Genomic DNA, 23,593 nt, shown 5'->3' with positions numbered 1-23,593 from the left:
ACGGCTTCACAAATGACAGTACACTAATTTCTCATGTTCCCAGAAAAGGAAAAGCATTGATTTTAGTGTCCAGTATGTAACATTCGAAATTTGTAGACTCCGACACTGGCAAACCGGAAATAATTTCTTTCTACAATAATACAAACGGAGGAGTGGACACTCTGGACCAGAAATGCGTTACTTACAACACCAGTAGAGAACACGCAGATGGCCTCTGGCTATTTTCTACACCATTCTAAACATTACAGAAGTCGACGCGTATGTAATTCAGACGTCAGTAAAGAACTACATACCTCTTTCTCGTGTCGAATTTCTCAAAACATTGGCCCGTCAACTAACTGAGCCTTACCTCTGACAGGCTTCCGAAAGAACTTTGACTGATAACCTCAAGAATTATGAAAATCTCTCTACCAAAGCCACCAGCAACTAATCAAACCTCGATAAGGAAACAATGTGCACTGTGTGCTTGTTCTAGTGAGAAGAAGACAAATTAGTACTGTGTGAAATGTGTAAAGACTATGAAGAAGAGGAATTGTAATGGACATTGAATGTTTGTGAAAACAATGCAATTCATATTGAAATGGGATTGTTTTTATTTTTTCATGTTCTACTATCTTTAAACATTATTTATTCATAAATTTTGGACTGATGAAAAGGTTGAATTTGATTTTATTTATGTTTTTCAAAGTAATACCATGGATAAACATATTTATCCATGGAAATGCGGTTTATTTTCAGCTAAATAATTAAAAATTCCTAATTTTGTAAGAATTAAACAAATTAATTTAATGTTACTCGTATTCTAGAAAGTGTACCTATATTAAAAGAATATAAGTGCGATTTTTTCCAGAAGTATGAACTAAAGACCTTTGTGGTTATTTGTATAGTGGTATCGTTTCTGACCTCACAACGCCAATTATTACACCAAGATCCCACAACACCGTTTGAGGGTTAAAGTTTCATATGAAAAAGAGCTATAAAATAAAAGTTGAAAAGTAAGCCACAGGGTACCAATTTTTTCTGTTGTACCAATTAAACTAGATTACAATAATTAGATCTTTATTAACTAATAGAATTACTAGCATTCATTGCCTCGTCAGTAGGCTACACAAGAAAAATGACATACCATACAATGTAATACAAATAAACTTAATTCTAAATAAGCTTCGAATCCAAAAGTAGTAAATCCTTTAAATCTACAGTGAAAGTCCACCGCTGAGAAGTAATGGCCAGCGGGCCAGCACGTCTGGGCATGAAACGAGTGGGCCCGGATTCAAATCCTGGTTGAGGTTTTCCCTCAACAAATTGAAGCAGAATTGCTCGTTAATTTTCGGCATTGAACCTCGGACTCATTTCGCCATCATTAATTCACATATCATCCATACAACAGTCCGATATGGCGTCTGTACTTGTACAAGGGCACAGCCATTCGGTTACTCAGCCATTCACAGAATAGGAATGGTAAGCACAATAAGCCTCAGGCTGCAGTGTAAGCCTTCGGGTCCCTCCTCTGTATATAAGAATCTACATTGAAAGTGAAAAACAGTATTGATTATATAAGGTGATATAGGCGATTACAGTACAACTTAATACTAAATGACATGAAAAATAAAAACCATTAAACCACTAAACCCCACTTCTACTTCATGAAATATTTTGGTTGTTGAGTGCACGAAAAACACATGCAAGTTTGGCAGCCTTCTTTATGGTTACAAGTAATCACTCGATCGTGATCACTCACTCACTAAATCTATATTTGATGGCGACATCCTAAGAAAGCAGAAATCCGAATATTTACTTTGATTGGAAAAATGTTTTTGTTGTGTGGTCCAAATAATAACAGTAAATCCAAAGTAGTTGATATTTTAATTATGCTGCCTAAATGTTTAGGGAATAGAAATTCTGATCATGAGGATCCTCCATTAAAAAAGTGTTCATTTAAAGAGATTGTAAGATGTGTATAATTGACTTTTACTCATGCGGAATAATCCCTATGAAACTCACAATCAACCACAAATGGTCAAACTGCAGGAACAGATGATCCACTATTTTAATGAAATCAAAATTACAAGTTTGTGCCAATTAAAAACTGGGCTGTCAAGATTTTTATAATGTTGTAAAAAATAATTTCTCACTATTAATGGATGCTACTAGATCTTCAGAGAAATACAAGGTTGGGCAGATAAAACGGGCCCGTCACATCTCATTTGATTTGAAACAAACTTTTTTCAAATAAATACAATAAAATGAATAAATGAATGTGTCCTGTACTAACCTTCATAATAGGTGTTGAAAGTGCCCTCCACCAACATCTAGACACTTCCGTGTACGTCTTAACAAGTTCATATAGACATGTGCCAATTCCTTAGGGGTGATAGTGCGGATGCTATTCCTGATGTTATCCTTCAGTGCATCAATAGTATGGGGATTCTGCTCGCAGACTTTCCCTTCAAGTACCCCATAAATAAAAATTACTTGTCAATAATTCTGGTGACCGCAATGGCCACAATCCTTTGCTTACAGTCCGCTCTCCAGTGGACATCTAATGAATACGCGTAAATGACCTCTCAGATGTGTGAGATGTTGCACCATCTTGTTGAAAGGAGCAGTAATATTATGCTCATCTTCTGTTAGCTAGGGATAAAATTCATCCAAGAAGGTCAAGTATACATCCGTGTTGACTGTGGTGTCGAAGAATATTGGAGCGATAATGCGTTTCACAGTTATAGCGCACCACACCTTAGGCCTAGTTTTCATTAGTAGAGTTAGCAGTACTTTTTAGCCAAACTACTCTACTACCGAATTTGGTAGAGTACCCGTTGACACGAAAATGGAAAATAATAAAGTAGAGTCATACAGCGCAAAATTGAAATCACAAAAATGAACATCAGCGGTCGTCATTTTGTTGTGAGGAAATCGTTGAAAATTAATACTGAAATTATGCGTAAGAACGTGAATTCAGCTCTCGAGGAAAAAGAGAATAGAACAAAGAAAATATTGGTTAGAGACTGGATCAAAGGAATGCATCTGCCCTTTTTCTGGGGGAATTTGCTGAAAAGGACGTACAAGAGTATAAATTGTATTTGAAGATGACTCTGGAAAACTTCGAGACACACTTGAGATGAATGTTCCAAATATTGTCCCCGACTCAGACAATTTTTAAAGTACCATAACGAAACAAAACTAAGAACAAGGCGCCAGACACGTGGTATCTTTATAAACCGTACACTCGACTATACCAAACCTGTTTTCATTAGTATAGTGCCGGTAGAGTAGAGTAAAAATCAGTGGTGGGGGAAGGCGAGTGGCAGAGTTATTATCCCACTGTGTAATCTTACTCTACTCTACCAAGATCAAGTACTCTACTCTACCAATAACGTTTACATTGGTAGAGTTAAAAGGATAGGCCTAGTTAGTACTTGTCCAAGTTACTCTACTGATAACTCTACTAATGAGAACTAGACCTTAGGGATCCAGCAGATAGAATACACTTTCCTTGCTTCCCTGATGACAGAGACACGAGACCCATAAATGAAGGGTTTAGAGCCGTAGTGGACCAAGCGCCATATATTAAAAACGGAGAAAGCAAGGGTTAAAATTAAGTGAATACCACAACTTAATGAAATATAATATATTATAGTAAGTAATCTACAAAGTATGCACAATAAAACTAAATGATATGTCAATCTTCATTAAACTATGGTATTCGGAGCCATAGTGAGCCAAGCGCCATATATTAAAAACGAAGAAAACAAGAATTAAAATTAAGTGAATACCATAACTTAATGAAATATATAGTAAGTAATCTACAAAGTATGCACAATAAAACTAAATGATATGTCAATCTTCATTAAACTATGGTATTCGGAGCCATAGTGAGCCAAGCGCCATATATTAAAAACGAAGAAAACAAGAATTAAAATTAAGTGAATACCATAACTTAATGAAATATATAGTAAGTAATCTACAAAGTATGCACAATAAAACTAAATGATATGTCAATCTTCATTAAACTATGGTATTCGGAGCCATAGTGAGCCAAGCGCCATATATTAAAAACGAAGAAAACAAGAATTAAAATTAAGTGAATACCATAATTTAATGAAACATATAACAAGTAAGCCTAATATAAAGTATGCACATTAAAACTAAATGATATATCAATCTTCATTAAAATATGGCATTCACTTAACTTTAATTCTTGCTTTCTACGTTTTTAATAAATGGCGCTTGGCCCACTATGGCTCTGAACCAATCAAATATTGAATGTTTCTGCATTTATGATATGGCGCAAAATCGCAAAATTCTCTCACCACGCCGAATACCGTGAATATTTATAATCATTCTCATAACGACATAGGCCTATTTGTCGACTTGACTAATCTGGTTGATGGAGTACAAGTAGCAAGTGCTGCTAAGTCGAGAAACTTAACGACTTCACCGTTTTGGAATTTATTTTATTTTTAAATTATTGATCATCTACGCCTATCGACATCTAAGTTGTGTGGGAATATATTCTTCAAACCCCACATCCTCTTGTAAGTAAGATGTGTTATAAAGGTTCCTAAACTAAATTAATGATAATTTATGAATGTATAAAATCTACTGCGCTCTTGTTTAATAGCCACTTCTATTCAATAAGAAGATTTTTATGTTATAGTGCCGTCGCTCTTATTTCCGACAGCCAATCACGTTGGAGGTCGGCTACATTTAAACGTGTGTGTCTTGCCATTCGCTGCTGATGACGTTATGCACTTCCTAAGGCTCGATAAATACTTAATATAACCGCCCGCCATTTTTGTTATTTCGTTTGGCGTTCGCAGAAAGCACACGAGGACGTTATTTGCCGCTCAATTATTTGCTCAATTACAGTGTGTTTGATTTATTATCATAGGAGCTACGACATGATAATGCTTAACGGTGCGGCAAATAAATTCCTCGTCTGGTAACTCGGCAACGAAAGAACAAAAATGGCGAGCAATACTACCTAATACTACCTACCTAGACTTTATAGAGCCTTCACTTCCTAAGGGGTAAGCAAAGAGGAGGAGTCACGCCGGAAATAACAGCGACGCGACTATAGGATTTTGGGCATTATGTTTTGCATATGCGGTTGGTAATCTCCAGTTCTTCAGTAAGTAGTTGCGACATTGCCTGAAGCAGATTATGACAATTACTCGTACTTTTCTTCATTCGTCAGTTATCTATGAATTATATTAATTGGGGACGTGTCTTCGGACATAAGTTGCTATCTTTTGACCTATATGCTTACAAGAAGTTGATATTTTTGTTAAAGTTCGTCAGATAACATACACACGGAGGCTATTGATCTGAATTTAAAGTCATGTTCATCCACTTCAATGGCTTTATCTTAGATATATAGTCACAGAAAATTAGTTTAGTTTGATTCAGTATTTATGGCGATAAGATAACATTTCTAGTAAAGATTAAATGTATGCGAATTTTCTTGAGTGCGGGTAATTTTATTATCCATAGTTTGTTTAGATAAACCTATCGTCCGTACAAACGCACCATGAATTGCCATGAAGTCAATAACATATTAATTCGATATACTGTATTTGACATTTTTAGACTTCCAAGTACTCTGAAGTAAAGTACACACAGAATAATACAGTGTTTACAAAGCAGCTGGCAAGTTAGTCTTCTCTCCTCATACACAGATCGGGTCAGTTAGATGGGCCTTTCACAATACAGGACGAGGAAGGCAAAAAATAAAATGTTCGTAAATATTTTATTGGTCAGAATATAATGCATTATCGTCTCTCGGGTATATATAGAAATTTAATATTTTTCTTAGGTCAATAAGAGTTATAAAGGAAAATACTATTTCCAAAGGTACTTTCTAATATTTTTTATAATAAAAATAATAATAATAATAATAATAATAATAATAATAGAATATTGTTAGAATATCCGAACGTACATCATATTTTGTAATTGCACATAAATTACAATATAAGGAAACGAAGCGACATAACAAAAGTGATTATAAATTATAGGTCACAGAAATAGATATGTCTGAAAATAATATTATTATAAAAATAACATTTAGATAAAACATTTAGAAAATATGTAAATCTAACCCCTTTATGAGTAAAAAATGAGTATGGGTATTACTCGATAACAATGAAAGAGAACCTTGGTTTTAATGTGTTGGAGAATATCGAAAATGGTTTCACAAGGCATGTGTGGAAAATGGCACCGATTAAAAATTCATAGAGTAAACTAGGGTCTGTTGGACAGTCGGGCATGTTGGACACTCTGTACTTTAACGTGTTACCTCGCCACTTGTGGGCACCACATTCTGCTAGAAGTCAATGAGGAAGTAGCCCCACTCGTGGCTACTTCCGTCATTGACTTTTAGCAGAATGTGGTGCCTACAAGTGGCGAGGTAACACGTTAAAGTACAGAGTGTCCAACATGCCCGACTGTCCAACAGACCCTAGTTTACCCTATGCGACCAACGCGAATAGAAGTACCGTCATTTCCCGTAACTAGGTCCTGGAACACAACTATGGTCCACGATACAATTCAAAGAACACTGTACAAGTAACATAGACTGTTCGTAGATAGCTGCGGTGACTTGATTTCAAACTACAGTACAGCCAAAATAAAAACTAGGTACTACGTTAGGCCTATGGAGTACAACATTTGAATGGTTGTGTCGTGAACCATAATTTTGTTCCAGGATCATAGTTATGGGAAATGACGGTATATCTATAATAAAATATTTAGAAAATTTTCAGAAGCAAAATTTGTGTTGTAAATGTTCGGTTTTAAAGTGTTTCCTATGTTTGAAATACTATGTCGAAATCTCTTCCATTCAGTGGCGAATCCTCCATGAAGGGTATGAGGATGATCCTACAGTTTAATTTCGTGCCTCTGAGGATAGAAAACATTTTAATTACGGATATTGATTTTTAATACGTCCCGACGTAATAATTTTCTTAAAATTTCCACTTTCTCTTGTGAGTTGTCGCCACTGCACATCTCAGACCTTAGAAATACTTTCCGAGGAACCATCCAAATATCTTACAGCAAACGGTTTTTTCTAGCAGTGAAGTTAGGGACAGGGAAGGTTGCGGACGGTAGGGTATGGCTCAACTTTAACCGCGTTTGAGGATGTGACCGTATATCCTAATACTACGACCCTTCTTTCTGGGTGCTGGAGACCTTGTCAGAGATTACAATACGAATTTTCAAGTACCCTGTCAGCCTCCTTAAATGCAGTTCGTTGGTCCTTTTAAAAGAACAGAATAAAATAAATAATAAATAATTAAAATGATATAATATAAAAAAAATAAAATGAATAAAAACCAAAATTACATAAAGATAAATAAAATAAGCTATAATAAAACACAAGAATTAACAGGATTTTCAGATGAACAGGACTGCAGAAAGAATATCTGAAGTTGTATTTGACCATTTAAAAGAATTTAACTGTAGCAAGAAATTAATTGCGTATGCTCTATTATTATTATTATTATTATTATTATTATTATTATTATTATTATTATTATTATTATTATTATTATTTGTCTTGGTCATCAGTAGGGACCGGATTTTTATGTAATTACATATTATATTCAACCCAACCGTATATAAATAACAAATCTTTGCGAATCTTGTAATTACCATTAATATATTAAAATTTGATACTACATATTTTTACATATTTACCCCACATTACATATTATGGCTTGGTATTACATAAATCTACATATTTAGGGGTTTTATTCATTTTTACTTCTCTAAAAGGGAAAAAAGAACTTCTGCTGAGGAAGTTTACAATTTGAAATACTGAGATTTAAAAAGCCTTTTTACCTACCCAAGAAAGGATATATTTCGGGACGAAACATAAACGTCCTTAGTTCCAGAAAGTAATAGAGGCACTCACCCCATACCATCCACTGTAAATATGAGTGAACAAAAGGCAACCTTTCTCATACAACTACATGTATTGTAAAAATCACTCAGAAAGTAGCGTTGCCTACATGCGGTGCAATGGGACGAGGACGACATGATTTGTCTCGAACTATAATTGTTCTGCACATGTCTTAACAACCCGTTCCCATGCAGTTTTTAACCTTACCCACCCTCTTCCTAATCATTGCAGGGAAAACCAGTGTCAAGTCTGGCATGAGCCGCAATAAAGTAGCCGACTTTTGAAAAGAAGTTGGAGTAGGAACAAACCGGAAAGATATTGAAAGATTAAAATAAATAGCTTTTCAGGTTATTGCTTGACCTCTTTACTTTAAATTTAGTAGACCTATACGGAAATGGGATTTTCCGAACAATTAGAAAGTATGGTTCTCGGCTGGAATAATCCTACTCTTCTAAATGAGACAGGAATGTCACTTTTCAAACAACAGTTTGTAAATGCCTATAATTTGAGGTTTCAGTAGGTACTTCGTTTCTTACAGGGAGCAGTTAAAAATGCATGTGTCCCACATTAAAGCGAAACAGTGCTTGCAGTTCTGTTGTGTCATTCATTTCACTCAGTTCTCTAGATTTAGTACCTACAGTATAAAGTGCAAGTGAGTATATCTACTGCTTTTAACTAACAAAAATGACCCCTGTATCTTCAACCCTATTGACAAAAATAAAATCAATGATTGCGATGGAGGAAGCTTTCACTACAGATGGAAAAATAGTAATGTGTCAAGTGTGCGGTAAAAAAGTCGGGTGCTCTATGAAATCACAACTGGAGAGTCTTACTTATCCTATACCTGCCAGATATTGATATTAAATACTTTCATGATTTTACATATTTTGGTATATATTCAGCTTATTTTTCTTACATATGTACAGTACATATTTCACACCTTGATATTACATAAAAATCCGGTCCCTAGTCATCACGAGTCGCCACTGCTCCCATTATGGAAGAAGTCGACACTTCGGTACCAATTTGTATTTTTTCAAATACAGTGATACAAAATGTTCACATTGGCACTAGATATATGAAATGTACAGAAAACATATCCATATAATTATAAGGGGAAAAGGTAGAATAAAATTTGCATAAATTGGTTTCTAGATGTCCCTAAATGACCCTATATAATCGTAATAATTTTTTTAGACATTTGAGATCTGCCCTACTTTCGTTCTGTGATTACTGTGTATATTTTTGTCGCATCCGAAATAGAAACACTCTTCATGTCGTAGGCCTACTTACTTATCAGATTGTTATCGACTCTCAAAGTAACCTAATTTTCTTTGTTTGCGGCAATATTCTTTCAGATTTATTTAATGTATATTAAATTTACTTATAGATTATATAATTTTTCAATACATGATATCACATTAACCTGATTAAATTTAAATGAAGCAACACACACAGACATATATAAATTGCACTTTCTGCAACGATACGAAGTAGTCTTCTTCTGAACGGCAAAAATGAAGTCGCTCATAACTCTTGTTCTTCTGGCAACAGCCTGTCTCTTGGTAAGAAAACAATGCATAAAGTAATTTAATTACTGTAGTCTGAAAGGAAGAATGTTACTGTGCTGCTGTTTGTATGTGCTTTAACTTATTTCGAACAGCCATCTGTCAAGTCAAGCAGTACAATTGAATTTTGACAAATTTACGTGTTCCATAATTTCCATATTCACTCAGCATTATGTATTGTTTTAGCTAAGTGAAGCTTGTTTTGTACTGTATGTGAATATAAATATTCTTAAACGTTCTAATGTTGTCATCATTAGAGCCCGGATGTTTGGCAAAATTACATTTTTATTGGGTGGAAGTAAATCATTATTTGCAAAGATATAAATGTGATTTGGAGTAAATCAAAGTGATAGGGCCAATTTTTATTTTACCTATTTTGCCTTTTTAAGGTGTTTCTTCCTAATAAATGCCTTTTTTTTTTGTCATTTTAAAGCAATATTTTTTTTGTTTATTTGCAATTTTCTAATTAATTGTAATGTAATGTGTATGAAATTTAGATATTTGAAACAATGACTAACTTTACTAACAATAGTAAATAAAAATAATTTATTTCGATGCTTAATCTGCTAATAATCGTGCTTTAATACTATTGGTGTACTATGAATAATGACCGACAATCCACAGTTACAAATATAATATTGTCATGTCTTCACGATACCAACAATCAGCTTTTTAAATATTAAGCTCATTCTCATAGAACGTAGCATTTTCAATGTTTGCTTTCGTATTTTCAAATCTTATTGTTACAATTTTGTGCTACACGTATGTAGGAGAAAGAAATTTGAGTGAGGAACAGTCAGTTATTGTCGGGTGACTGAAGGTATAAGGTCGGTTAGCTAGAATGCCTAAATTCAGTAAACCATTGCAAAGTAAACTTCACATTAATGAATTTGGTGCCCATGTGTTTTCAACCGATAGAACAGTTTTGTTATGTAAGGTTTGTGAAAAAATAGTTTATCACGAAAAAAGTATTTTATAAGTCAACATGTGTCACCTGCGAAGTAAATATGTGAGTTATGTTGATATAATTTAAGTTTATTGCTAAAATATATTAAGCCATTTTAAAATTTATAATGCCTTTTCAAAGATTATTCTGTCCTTTTTTACGTTTTATTGCCTTTTTTTTTGCCTGCCTATTTTAACTGTTATAAATGCCTAAACATCGGGGCTCTAGTCATCATATTTCAAGAAAGTAAAAGGGTAGATATAAATCGGCTGCAACATTACATTCAAAACGAAGAAGTCACAGAGACTTTATGGGAATATAGTTTCTAATAAAGTCCATATTTAACACCTGTTATGTTTTAAATTTATTATGATTTTTTTAAAATACTAAATGACTGGTTTACGCAATAATCGTGGTATAGGCCTAAATCAAAGAAAGTAGTTCGATTCACAGACGCATACTGTATACAGCAACTCTTAAATATAGGCTATTTTTGAACTTTTGTTTTTATGTGCGTTAATTTAAAAAGACGACATTCTTCTTCTTCTTCTTCCTTTACACAAAGCTTTTGATTCTTAAGCCCATTGCTGATCCACTTGATCCAACCATCGTTTTATCAATCGACAAATATTACTTCTTTTGCAGCTGGTTGATATCTAGTGATATATTATTTGTAATAAAGCCTCTTCTCATTTATTCTTTGTACGTGGTATCATCAATTCTTCCGATAGTCATCAAGGACTTTGCAACTTCAAGATTTTCCCCAATTATTTCATCTTTTATCGCTGTGACTCGGTTCCCAGAGTCTCGTTTGTTCATGAACGGGTTCCACCACGAGAAGGTGAGGTTAGGTTTTTAGTAGAAGAGGTTGCAGATGGAATGAACGTCACTACCCTTTGGAGCCCAGCATAAAAATTACTCTAAGAAAGGATGCCACTTCCTGCTTACACGCCATAACGATGATTCCATCTGTGTCAAAGTCGCCCTTAAGGTCTTCACCGTAACTCTGGTAAAGGGCCCATACATGATACTATCAGTCGGAGTCGTTAAACCAAGGTTTTTTAATGACGTATTAATTCTCCTCCCTCACTCTTTCTTATCCGGACTTGGGACCGGCAATGGCGGAGTTAAGACGACAATAATTTCGCAAATGTACTGTATGTAAGTTAATACTAATAATTCGGGAAATTGAATGGAAACTGAAGCTAGATTGACACATCCACGAAATGTCATTTCCTAACAGTTAGTTTCTAAAAATATAATCAGACGCAGTTATTGCGAAACTGGAAATACCAGAAAATTTAATACATCTTGATTACACAACTTTTAACACTGTATCACTTCGGAATATGTATTATATGACTTTCATGTCAAAACCAACAACAACCAGTTCTGAGGCTGACCCATAATAGGTCGAAACATGTAAACCAGGTACGATAGAATTTAACACAAGAAAGTCATATAATACATATTCCGAAAAGAAAATTTAAATTGAGTACCGGTATTGTGAAGTCCCAGCTTAATGTAATGCATTAAATAAAACATTCTGAATCAAATCCGTGCAATATTATAATTTGTTGTTCCATTTTTATGTGGCAGTATATATTTAAGACTTTTCATGGAATTAAGGCTATATAGTTGTTCAATGTTTTCTAAACACTCCATTTGATACAAGTCTTTAAGATGCTATGATTATAAAATATCTTCTGTAATTGATTCCCATGCATGATAAATCAAAAGAAAATGTAAATTATACATTACTTCTCCTCATACATATCAGTCAGATGATATTTAAATGATTAATTATAAGGAAAGTAGTGTGAATTATTGCGCAAGTCGTTAGAGTGTTTAGCAATAGGAAACAACTACATGGGTTGTAAATAAAGCAGTGGCAAGACTGCCGGGAATGGGTCATGCGCATTCACATGCGATAAGAGACAACTGGTGATCGTTGTTGGAGATATTGTCGTTGTATTGAATGATAAAACCGATTGCTATGGCAACAGATGTTATTGTGCGTGGTTAAATGTAGAGCACTATCTCTAACTGCTCTAAAGCATATTTACTAAACTTGAGCAACCATCGTCCGATACTGTAATGCATCGTTGCCACATGCTTCAAGTAACCCTTGGTGACATTGGCGTGCATTTCTACCACGGGCTACCTCAATTTTTATCCACGATCGCTGCTCAAGTTTAGTAAACATGGTTTAGAGCGGGTATTGTCGGACCATCGGATCTATGCCCCTTCAGCGCTGTCGTTCTTGGAAAAGTTAATGCCTCTACTCACCCCATTCTACCCGTTTCTCTCCCACTACGTCAAACAGCAGGCTACGAACCTTGCCGAATAGGGATGTTGCCAAACTTCCGTCAAACAGTGTCATGTCTCTTGAATATTGCTTATAATACTGTAAGGTTAATTATTACTTATTCATAATTTAATTTAAGTAGGTCTAATGACGCTGATTGACTTATGCAAAATGCTATTACTTGCTTAATAATATTTCTTTCACCACTCCGTGCTACAGTATTCATGTTGAGTTGACAACACTGGACTGCAAGTGCAAATAAACTGTCCCGCAAGAAGGCTCAAAATTGTGAGTAGTGGGGGAGAGAAAGAGAGAGGGATAGAAAAGAGAGAAATAGGAATTCAGGGAGAGAAATGAATTACCGAGGCTGAAAAGGAATTAAGGTTCAGTTCGCATATCTTACGGGGGCACAGATCCGATGGTCGGACTGTAAAATAGTGCTCTGCATTTAATCACGCATAATAACAATCTGTTGTCATAGCAACCGGTTTTATCATTCAATACATCGAAAATATCTTCACCTACGATTGTCTCGTATCGCATGCGAATACGCATGACCCATTCCCGGCAGTGTTGAAACTACTTTATTTACAATTCTCGTATACATGTGGATACCAAATCCAGAAGCAATGAATTAGTACACAGTAAGCTGTAGTAGGAGGCTTATTTTTGTGCGTAATGGGCAACTGGTCGATTTTTGATTTACTGAATGATATTACTTGTTCTTGTTACCATAGTCTCATGTAAAATTTAGCTTTATTGTATAGACTACAGATAATGAAACTTCCCTTATTTACAGTGTAAGAATTCTTTGTTCTTCTTCAAAGATCGTTCAGCGGTAAAAATGAGGAAGACCTCGCTTATTTATTGCTGATTTGAATCACAGTCCACAGATCTGCGTCTTGGAAATCCAGACGCAAGCAGACTCCAATGAAACAGACGGCTGTTGAAAAATATTTCAAACTAATACTTACTTATATACTATATTTGCTTTATCTTCTAAGGAAATAGAATATTCAGATCTTCGAAAACAATCTCTTCTGAAGCCGCAGTTTTGGTTTATGATTTTATATTATGTAAAAGAAATAAAACAATTTACATTCGGAAACCATTTTGAATAATTCTCCGTTTTATATTATTTCTTCAAAAACATTCATTAAGAGTTTAATAAATCTAATTTTATTTCATACACATCATTTCGTGATTTTTCTACTTAGATAATGTATATGATAAACATTCTTCTAGTAGTATACTAAGAGAAAAATATGTAGACAAAAAAACATAACAGACGGACGAACGAACAAAGAAACAGACAGACGACAGAGTACGTAGAGACGGCATGTAGAAAAGTTTATAACAGCGAACATTTCGGAATCTATTTTATGTATTAAATGAGAAATTTTACCATACTCTGTAGTCATTTAAATTGTTTTAGGTTGAGGCCAGTCTTACGAAAGTGAACCGTCGTACAATGGTAATGCCTGTTAATCCAAAGCATACAGCACAGGAATGGCGTGACATTATGGCAGCACAGAAGAAGAGCCCTGAAAATGTTACAGATCATAAGAAGGGCACCAAACCTCAGCCAGGTACTAAATTATTTTTCATCTGAACCTTGATACAATACGGCATTTGTTAAATATGAACATTATAAGTGCAAGAAGAAAGGAAATAATTATCAATAGGATCGCTCCAATGACGAATGAGACCTCCGATGGAACAGTTAAAATATTACATGACTTGTTTACAAGCTAGGGATGGAAGGTTATTCGAAAATAACCGGTTATTTTAAATTAACCTAATCCGAAGGAAGTTAACCGATCAAAAATAACCGGTTATTTTAAATTAACTTAATCCGAAGAAAGTTATCTGGTCAAAAATGACCGGTTATTTTAAATTAACTTAATCCGAAGAAAGTTAACTGATGAAAAATAACCGTTATTTTAAATTAACTTAATCCGAAGAAAATTAACCGACCGAAAATAATCGGTTGTTTTAAATTAACTTAATCCGAAGGAAGTTAATTGATAAAAAATAACCGGTTATTTTAAATTAACTTTATCCGAAAGAAGTTAACCGATCAAAAATAATCTGTTATTTTAAATTAACAGAATCAGAAGGAAGTTAACCGATCAAAAATAACCGGTTATTTATTTTTTTAACATTTCAAAATCAGCAAATTAGTCAGGAAAATAAATAATGAGAGGTTACTTGCAATATGCTATGATATGATACATATTTGTCATTAAGCACTTACTTCTGGTGAGATAGTACTTCACTGCTTTCAATATAAATCAAAGAACAATTTGCTATTAATTGTAATCCAACCAGAAGTTATGTTAAAAGAACGACATTAGATGCTGAAGATCATAAAATATATCCCTAAACAAAATACAAAAAATAATAATCGGTTATGAAATTGCACTTAATTAATTAACATTCGGAATTATAGATAAGATAAATAAAAAATAACACGAATTTCGTTACATTTACAATAATAATCTTGATTATGAGACATTTTGACGGGCAATCTATTCTCCTGCAACCAATAAATACTAAAGTCAAAGAAGTTTCTCGTTGTATGGACAGAGAAAATCTACGACAATGTCAATCCCTGAAATCCACCTGTGAAAATGATCGCTATTGGGAAACTAGAGATCTGATGGGGCAATGATATAAAATATCAGTAACATATATCATTAGAAAAAAAAAGATTTTGCCGTTTGAAATGCTCCAAAACCATCAGATTATATTATAAGTAAATCAGAGATAGTCTGCGATAAGATAGGAATATATTATTGACATTGATTCGAAGTCATTTCATTTTGCCATCTATGGACAGATGAAGTGAGTAAAGCAATAACCCATACCCATCTAGGAATGGCCTACGAGACAATTTGAGGGGGCAGAAATTGTCTTGCTCCTAAAAGTCGGTGCCTATGCATTTTACAAGTAGGATGGGCTTATCCGTAACTTCGAAATATTTTAGACAAACAAAAAAAGAACATTGACATCTGTAATCCAAACTACAGTACAAAGCGCATGACCTTTTTTCATAAAGGAAATTGATCTCGCAGATTCATCTTAACTTAATAATAATAATAATAATAATAATAATAATAATAATAATAATAATAATAATAATAATAATAATAATAATAATATTAATATTAAAATAATATCACACTAATATCCATCACTATTATAATGGAATACGTACAGTTCTGTCTACAGTATGTTATTTCTAAAAATGATGGAATTAATCTTATTTTTACCGAATTTAAAATAATCTGTTCTGATCAGAATTCGCTGGGAAAGTCCATTTGTCGAGTGGAGATCTTCGCATCACTAGTGGTTACACTGCAAGTCGCGGCCAGTTTCCCTGGCAAGTCGCACTTTTCGTTGACAACTCATTTTTCTGCGGTGGTTCTGTCATCTCTGAACAGTGGATTCTCACCGCTGGACATTGTGCGTGAGTATATTTTAATTCTGATATATATATTTTAATGAATATAAATAGTACATTGTAGTATTTATAAAAATTCTAGTTTTAACCGTATGGTTAATTATTTTATTGTAAAATTAGTATTGTATAATGAATTTTAATTTTGAAAACAATTCCGAAATTAATTTTAACGCGATACGTTTATGCACTTGGCATTCGAGAATTCTTGTACGGTGACGTCATCCAAGCGATAGGAGCCGCATTGTTCCGCTCAGGCGGGGAATATATAGCCTAAAATTGTCTCTCATTTGAATTCTCCGAGAGACGAAAATACATGAATAATAAAATTGACTGTGGATTCTTCGTTCTAAAATATCTCACGAAAATACGACTTCTATTTAAGTTACTCTCTTAGATAGTAAAGGCTGGTTCACAATAAACCGGGAACGGAAACGAGAACGGAAATAATGTTAAAATAAATGTATTTAAATGTAAGCATTCACAATAGTTCATTGTAAATGGTCACAGTTAAATACATTTATTTTAACAATATTTCCGTTCTCGTTCTCGTCGTTTTCGTTCCAGGTTTATTGTGAATCAGCCTTAACCCTTCCATATAGACGTGTGTATATATATATATATATATATATATATATATATATATATATATATGTGTGTGTGTGTGTGTGTGTGTGTGTGAGTGTAGGCAATAATGTGAGCCGGAAAATCGGACCACGAATAAATGTTATGTTATGTTTTATTTAACGACGCTCGCAACTGCAGAGGTTATATCAGCGTCGCCGAATGTGCCGGAATTTTGTCCCGCAGGAGTTCTTTTACATGCCAGTAAATCTACCGATATGAGCCTGTCGCATTTAAGCACACTTAAATGCTATCGAACTGGCCCGGGATCGAACCCGCAACCTTGGGCATAGAAGGCCAGCACTATACCAACTCGCCAACCAGGTCGACCCACGAATGAATGAAATGAAACTAAAAACATTTAAAAGTACGCAAAAACGCGTCCTTGCAAGATAAACTGGAGCTAGGGGAAAGTATTTGGGTACACACAGTGAGGGAAGTGGGGAAAAAAACAGATGCGGTATGCTACCCCAAGATTTGTCCTTGGCATACCTCGATTTAAAAAAGGCATACCCTCTCTCTAATAACATACACATACATGATGTACAATAAATTGTTTCGTGCAGTCAGTAACGCGAACCTTTGAAGCTTACGCAACACATTAAATTTCTTAATAAAATAATTATTTTGCAATGTCCATTGAGATTTATCATTTAAAATAATATTAAAGCTTCAAAGTGCCTTACTATTAATAAAAAGTGCAACAAAAAATACAGTCACTGAATTGGCAACAATGGCCACCACAAACTACAGATCACAGCTTTATATACTTGAAATACTACCGTTGTAAACATTCCAGGGGTTGACTTATCAAATAAACGTGTCTAAATACGCGTTGAATACAGTTCCAGAAGGTTGTGGTTTAGATTTATGAATCAAACAGATAGTACCCTTTGCTGTGAAGAAATGTATAAACAAATTTTTATGGATCACATTTTTTCAGTGACCGTATGTCATTTTTCACTAACGGTATGTTTTCTGGTCATAGAAACCAGTAGCGGTATTCCATACCGGCGCATACCTTCTCACGTCCCTCACTGCGTACACACTATTAAACTACATGTGTACATTTACGCGCATGTTAAACTTTCAAAGACAAGAGAGTTGGAAGAAAACTGGCACGGTCATGTTCTCATGAGAAGAACTAATACACACCACGGAAAAACAACTTTACACTTTGCGAATGTATGTGGGATGTATTCCTAATAAAATAACATAGAGTCAGCGAATTTACCGCTGCAGAGGTGGCTGCTTGGACACAAGAAATGAAGATACTTTTCTCGAGTCAGGTAGTAGGGTACACATTGTAAAATTTCACAGCCCTTCAACAATAGACACCGGCCTTGGAGACCAACTTCAACCCTTCTCTATTATTACCGTTAGATCTGCAAACTGGTTACTCTACCTACAACAAATCTGACAGCTCTCCGTAACTAAAAAACCCAAAAACGCACTTCATTATAATCTTTCTTCCGTGCGTGACGTCACGTTACCATGGAAACGAAGTGTTGCATGAGAATAGGATCCCAAATAATTTCACCTCTACAGTATTGTAAGTTCCAATAGAGACCTCTCGACGCTCGTAACAGTTGACATTCTATTCAGCGACGGTTAAAGATACTATTTATACAACTAAACACTGTTCATAACAGTTGACATTCTATTCAGCGACGGTTAAAGATACTATTTATACAACTAAACACTGTTCATAACAGTTGACATTCTATTCAGCGACGGTTAAAGATACTATTTATACAACTAAACACTGTTCATAACAGTTGACATTCTATTCAGCGACGGTTAAAGATACTATTTATACAACTAAACACTGTTCATAACAGTTGACATTCTATTCAGCGACGGTTAAAGATACTATTTATACAACTAAACACTGTTCATAACAGTTGACATTCTATTCAGCGACGGTTAAAGATACTATTTATACAACTAAACACTGTTCATAACGATTGAATTTTTTTATTTTATTAATGAGGTACCGGTAATAACTAGAATTAATTATTAATACGAGATAAAATTGTTTTTTTCATATAAATACAGGTGAAGTAGCACTTCACCTACTTCACCTGAATAGCCGCCCTAGAATAATACTCGTATATTTAACATTGCAGAGGGAATACATACGAAGTACGACTGGGAGCTAACCGTTTAGACGCAACAGAGAGTGGTTCGCGAACCGTCACATCCAGATTTAGCATCAGACACGAAGCCTACGATCCGACTTTCATCCGTAACGACATTGCTGTGGTCGAGCTACCGCAACCTCTGCAATTCACAAGTAAGTGCGTTTATCTATGAAGCATACGACATAATGTATGTCTGTTTAATATTTATACAATATGTCTCGTGACCAAAACATCGTAGGAAGTGGAAATATAAAAATTAGAAATTTATCCTTGGAAAAGGTGGAAAATTCAAATATCTTAGAGCAACAGTAACAAATATAAATGACACTAGAAAAGAAAGTAAACGTAGAATAAATATGGAAAATGCCTGTGCTATTATTCGGTTGAGAAGCTTTTATCATCCAGTCTGCTTTCAAAAATACTGAAAGTTAGAATTTACAGAACAGTTACCTGTATTACCGGTTGTTCTCTATGGTTGTGAAACTTGGAATCTCACATTGAGAGAGAAACAGAGATTAATTGTGTTTGAAAATGAGGTGCTTAGGAAAATATTTGGGGTTAAGAGGGATGAAGTTACAGGAGAATGGAGAAAGTTACTCAACGAAGAACTGCACGCATTGTATTTTTCACCTGACATTATTAGAAACATTACATCCAGACGTTTGAGATTGATAGGGCATGTAGCACATATAGGCGAATCCAGAAATGCATAGAGTGTGTTAGTTGGAAGACCTGAGGAAAAAGATCTTTTGAGGAAGCCGAGACGTAGATGGGAGGATAATATTAAAATGGATTTGAGAGAGGTGGGATATGATGATAGGGACTGGATTAATCTAGCTCAGGATAGGGACCGATGAGGGGCTTATGTGAAGGCGGCAATGAACCTCCGGGTTTTCTAAAAGTCATTTGTAAATTGTAAGTATGAAAATTCAACAAAACATAACTTACATAAACATAGTACAATAATCTGCGAATATTTTCAGATTATATCAGCCCTGTGAGACTACCCACTTACTCTCAACAAGGAACCAGTTTTGTTGGTTCTGTTCTTCGTGTCAGTGGCTGGGGGAAAACTTATGATGGTAAGTTTAGAATTATTCTGACAATTATATTTTTTAAATGTATCCTTTAACGATATTATGTCAACTGCGTAATTATTTAGTATTGTTAGAAATAATTTTAATTAAAAACTGTGATATTGTTTTTAAATATAAATCTGAAGATGAACAGCACTCTTCTCAAATTTCATTCGAATTAATAATACTCCGATTATTAATTTCTACCCAGTTAGTTTTAATAAACTTTAGTACATTGTTTTGATATAACTCTGAGATAATAAAATTCCTTTTGCTGTTGTGGTAACAACGTTATGGACCAGTTGTGACTTTTCAGAGAAGAAGATTTGTACAGAGAGGACAATAGAAATGTTGTGAAGAGTATTATTTTAATGATCAATTATTTAACCTGATATGAAAAAGGAATATTATACATCGCATTAGCACAGAAAACAATTGCAGTGTAATTTACACATAACACTTAAAATTTAACTTTTTTCTGTTACGGAAACGAAAACACAGGAATTCAATGTATTTTTTCATGCTGAATATGAATATGGCAATAAAATTATTGTCAAATGTAGTCTAGTTTTCTTGTAATTTGAGAAAGAAATCAATAGAAAAAAATTGTATTTTCCTAAACGTATTCGGCTGGCCTTACCTCAAAGACGTCTTCTTTTAGTTTGTCTGTAGCTCCCAGCTGCACATAGATGCTATAGAAATGCTTTTAGAAATCATGTTCAGTTTTTGTATATTCAAAACCGCTCTTTCAGTTAAGTTTAAGGATTAAACTGAATTTCAGCAAAAATTTTTTCTTTAGAAAATGCTGTTAGTTATAATATGTTATTCATAGAATTGCAATGCACAGCCAACGTCAGGGTTTTTGGCGCGTGTCCTTGAACTCATTGCCCAGTCAATGAGCATTTGTTGCCAGTCCAGCTGAGAATGGTACCATCCAACTACACGTCACGTCAGCAATCTGCCAATCACAATTGCCAGTCTTATTGCCCACTGATTGCGGCAAAGGCAAAATACTCCCACTTTGCGTTTCTGGTATGTGTCATTGAGTACAGTGCCCAGTCAAAGACATCTGTTGTCACTTCAGCTGAGAGTAGTACCACCTCCTAAACACAAGTCACCTCAGTAATCTGCCAATCACAGCTGTCAGTTTTCTCGCCCACAGCCTGCGGCAAAGATGAAATACTCCCTCTTAATGTTCCCATTACTTATTTCACACGCCAAAAACGGTGACTGGTTATAATATACATTCAATATTATGAAGTGCTCACTGCTTAATTTTGCTTAATATTCAGGTGCTACTGGTATCACACCTGCACTTCAGTTTGTAGATTTGACAGTGATCACAAATAATGAATGTGCACAAACATTTGGAAGTGGGATTACTTCTTCCAACCTCTGTGTCTCAACTTACGGCGGCCAGAGTACATGTAATGTGAGTATCTTGTGAATATAATTATACATATTTAATTTGAAATTAATTTATGCTATTGCGTTATTCCCTTCTTTTTACGTAAGTTAATGTAGTGCAATGAAGTTAATATGCCTGATTCAGTTTCCTCAGATTTGTATTTCTAGCAAATAATTTATTGTAAAGAAAACTTCAATGATTTATTGTTCATTAGGTATAGGTGATAATTTCGTACAATAATTAGATTTTTCTTCAGTTCGTTCTTCGTACTACAGTTCATACATTTCAATTTCATAGAATTAAGTCTAACAGGTGGTTGTTTTCAAATTAGAGCCAACGACTGGACAAAGTTAATGTTGTTCATCTTGAAATTGATATTGGTTGAAATTGACTATATTTATGAACATAAAGTAAGATTAAAAGACGAGGAAATGCGTAATATACGAAAATATAATAAAGAGTATACAATATGAAACACTTTAATAAATGGGGTTATAATGCTCCTCAGCTTAGAAGTATATGCTACGATCTAGATTAAAAAATTTAGTTGTGAAATAAACCTTGAAAGTAATTCTTTAAATGTAAATTCTATTACGAGTTCATTCATACGGAGCGGACTGTACAAGCAGCCGCTATCGTAACTAGTCGAGCGTGCACAGAAGCATTTTATAAACATAGCGCTCTACGTACGATGTAGCGTAGCCTATAATCGATAGTTTTTAAAGCTCTAATGATTAGTGTTAAGACGTGTAAAAATATTATTAGCCTACACCATAAATTGAATTTTCATACAAATTTTGAAATTTACTATCATGACACTTTTTGATATCTTATAACTACTTTTGTATACAATATTTATATATTAATAGATCAGAATATAAGTCATGTTTTCAATAGATGTATTGAAAATCTCGGATATAATTTATTATTTCAAACAAGATGTAAATATTTTTCAATATGGAGAATTTTGGTATTTCAGGGCGACAGTGGTGGCCCACTAATTTATGGAGAGAGTGATGGTCTATACACACAAGTTGGTATTGTGTCATTTGGGTCGTCATATGGCTGTGAACAAGGGTACCCTGCTGTCTTTACCAGAGTAACCAGCTACCTGCAATGGATTGAGTCAAATACCGGAATCTACATTGAATAACTCTGACTGCCGTTGAAGAAAAGTTATTTTCATTATAGACTTATCATACACTAACAAACACTGCAAGAAATATGTAGCACGTAACAATTAAATTACAATTAATGCCACTTTTCCAATTTTCAACAAAACGTTAATACTACTTCAAATAACAAATTGAAAGGATATGTAAAAACATAACATGTAGTGTTGTTATATTTTCTGGCGAATGACAGTTTTAGGCATAGTCTAATACTGGTCCAGTTTGTTACATACCGGATTATGTATGTGTATTATTTATTAGGTATAATACATTGAAGTGCAATAACAATGTAATTACAGCATGTACAGTAAAGTTGATAGAGCTAAGAGAGCAATATATGAACTTATACATTAATATGTATGGTGCTCGAAACAAGAGATTTTGTAATTAATTAAATTAAATACAATTTATTCAGTTTCATGTGTCTTTTATTTTGAAATACTAAATCATTTTTGGTTTAAAATTTCATTTTATAGAAGCATAGTCTTATTTTATTAATTACATATATGGACAGGGACATTACAAAAAGACGTGACATTTTAAAATGCGAATACCTTTCTATACACTGCACATATGCATGATTTTGGTGTCAGGCAACGAAATTTTGGTTTGACTTGGCTTTTCGAGGGCAGATACGAGACGGATCCGTGCACTTAGGTTTGTTTTGGCTGATAGTGCACCTTATACAGTGTGTAAGGGGTATAAGTGCTGTCCTTCTCACAGTCGTCGGGGACGGTCTACAGGATCAAAAAATGTCCATACAACATAGAGTCAAAACTTGATAGTTTTCCCAGAGAAAACAATTTGCGCCGAATTCATAGTGAACGCAACCCGGATAACATTCAGTTCATTAACTGCAAAACTGAAGGGGATGAGGTCCTCACTGTTTCTCATTTGCAGTGACGGATTAGTATTATAGTGAACGTGCAAGAGAGTAGAACGTTAATTTCACGTTCTACTACACTGATAAAAATTAAA

General features: G+C 34.3%; 1 protein-coding gene across 1 annotated transcript; it reads left to right on the top strand.

Moving 5' to 3' along the window:
- Positions 1 to 9,417: 9,417 nt before the first annotated feature.
- LOC138712956 (brachyurin-like) lies at positions 9,418 to 23,025 on the top strand. Its single transcript, XM_069844641.1, has 7 exons — positions 9,418 to 9,471; positions 14,164 to 14,317; positions 16,032 to 16,200; positions 18,945 to 19,111; positions 19,943 to 20,041; positions 21,328 to 21,467; positions 22,423 to 23,025. The coding sequence occupies exons 1-7, from the start codon at positions 9,424 to 9,426 to the stop codon at positions 22,594 to 22,596; spliced, it is 951 nt and encodes a 316-aa protein (XP_069700742.1). The 5' UTR covers positions 9,418 to 9,423; the 3' UTR covers positions 22,597 to 23,025.
- The last annotated feature ends 568 nt before the right edge of the window (positions 23,026 to 23,593 follow it).

Source organism: Periplaneta americana, chromosome 14 (genome assembly GCF_040183065.1).
Source record: "Periplaneta americana isolate PAMFEO1 chromosome 14, P.americana_PAMFEO1_priV1, whole genome shotgun sequence".
Lineage (NCBI taxonomy): Eukaryota > Metazoa > Arthropoda > Insecta > Blattodea > Blattidae > Periplaneta > Periplaneta americana.
This window is presented reverse-complemented; position numbering and strand designations above follow the sequence as displayed.

Excerpts from the sequence above, each read along its gene's own strand:
- LOC138712956 (XM_069844641.1), top strand. The coding sequence starts at position 9,424 with ATGAAGTCGCTCATAACTCTTGTTCTTCTGGCAACAGCCTGTCTCTTG. Across the intron at positions 16,201-18,944 it reads CTCACCGCTGGACATTGTGC|AGGGAATACATACGAAGTAC; the intron begins GTGAGTATATTT and ends TTAACATTGCAG. Across the intron at positions 19,112-19,942 it reads GCAACCTCTGCAATTCACAA|ATTATATCAGCCCTGTGAGA; the intron begins GTAAGTGCGTTT and ends GAATATTTTCAG.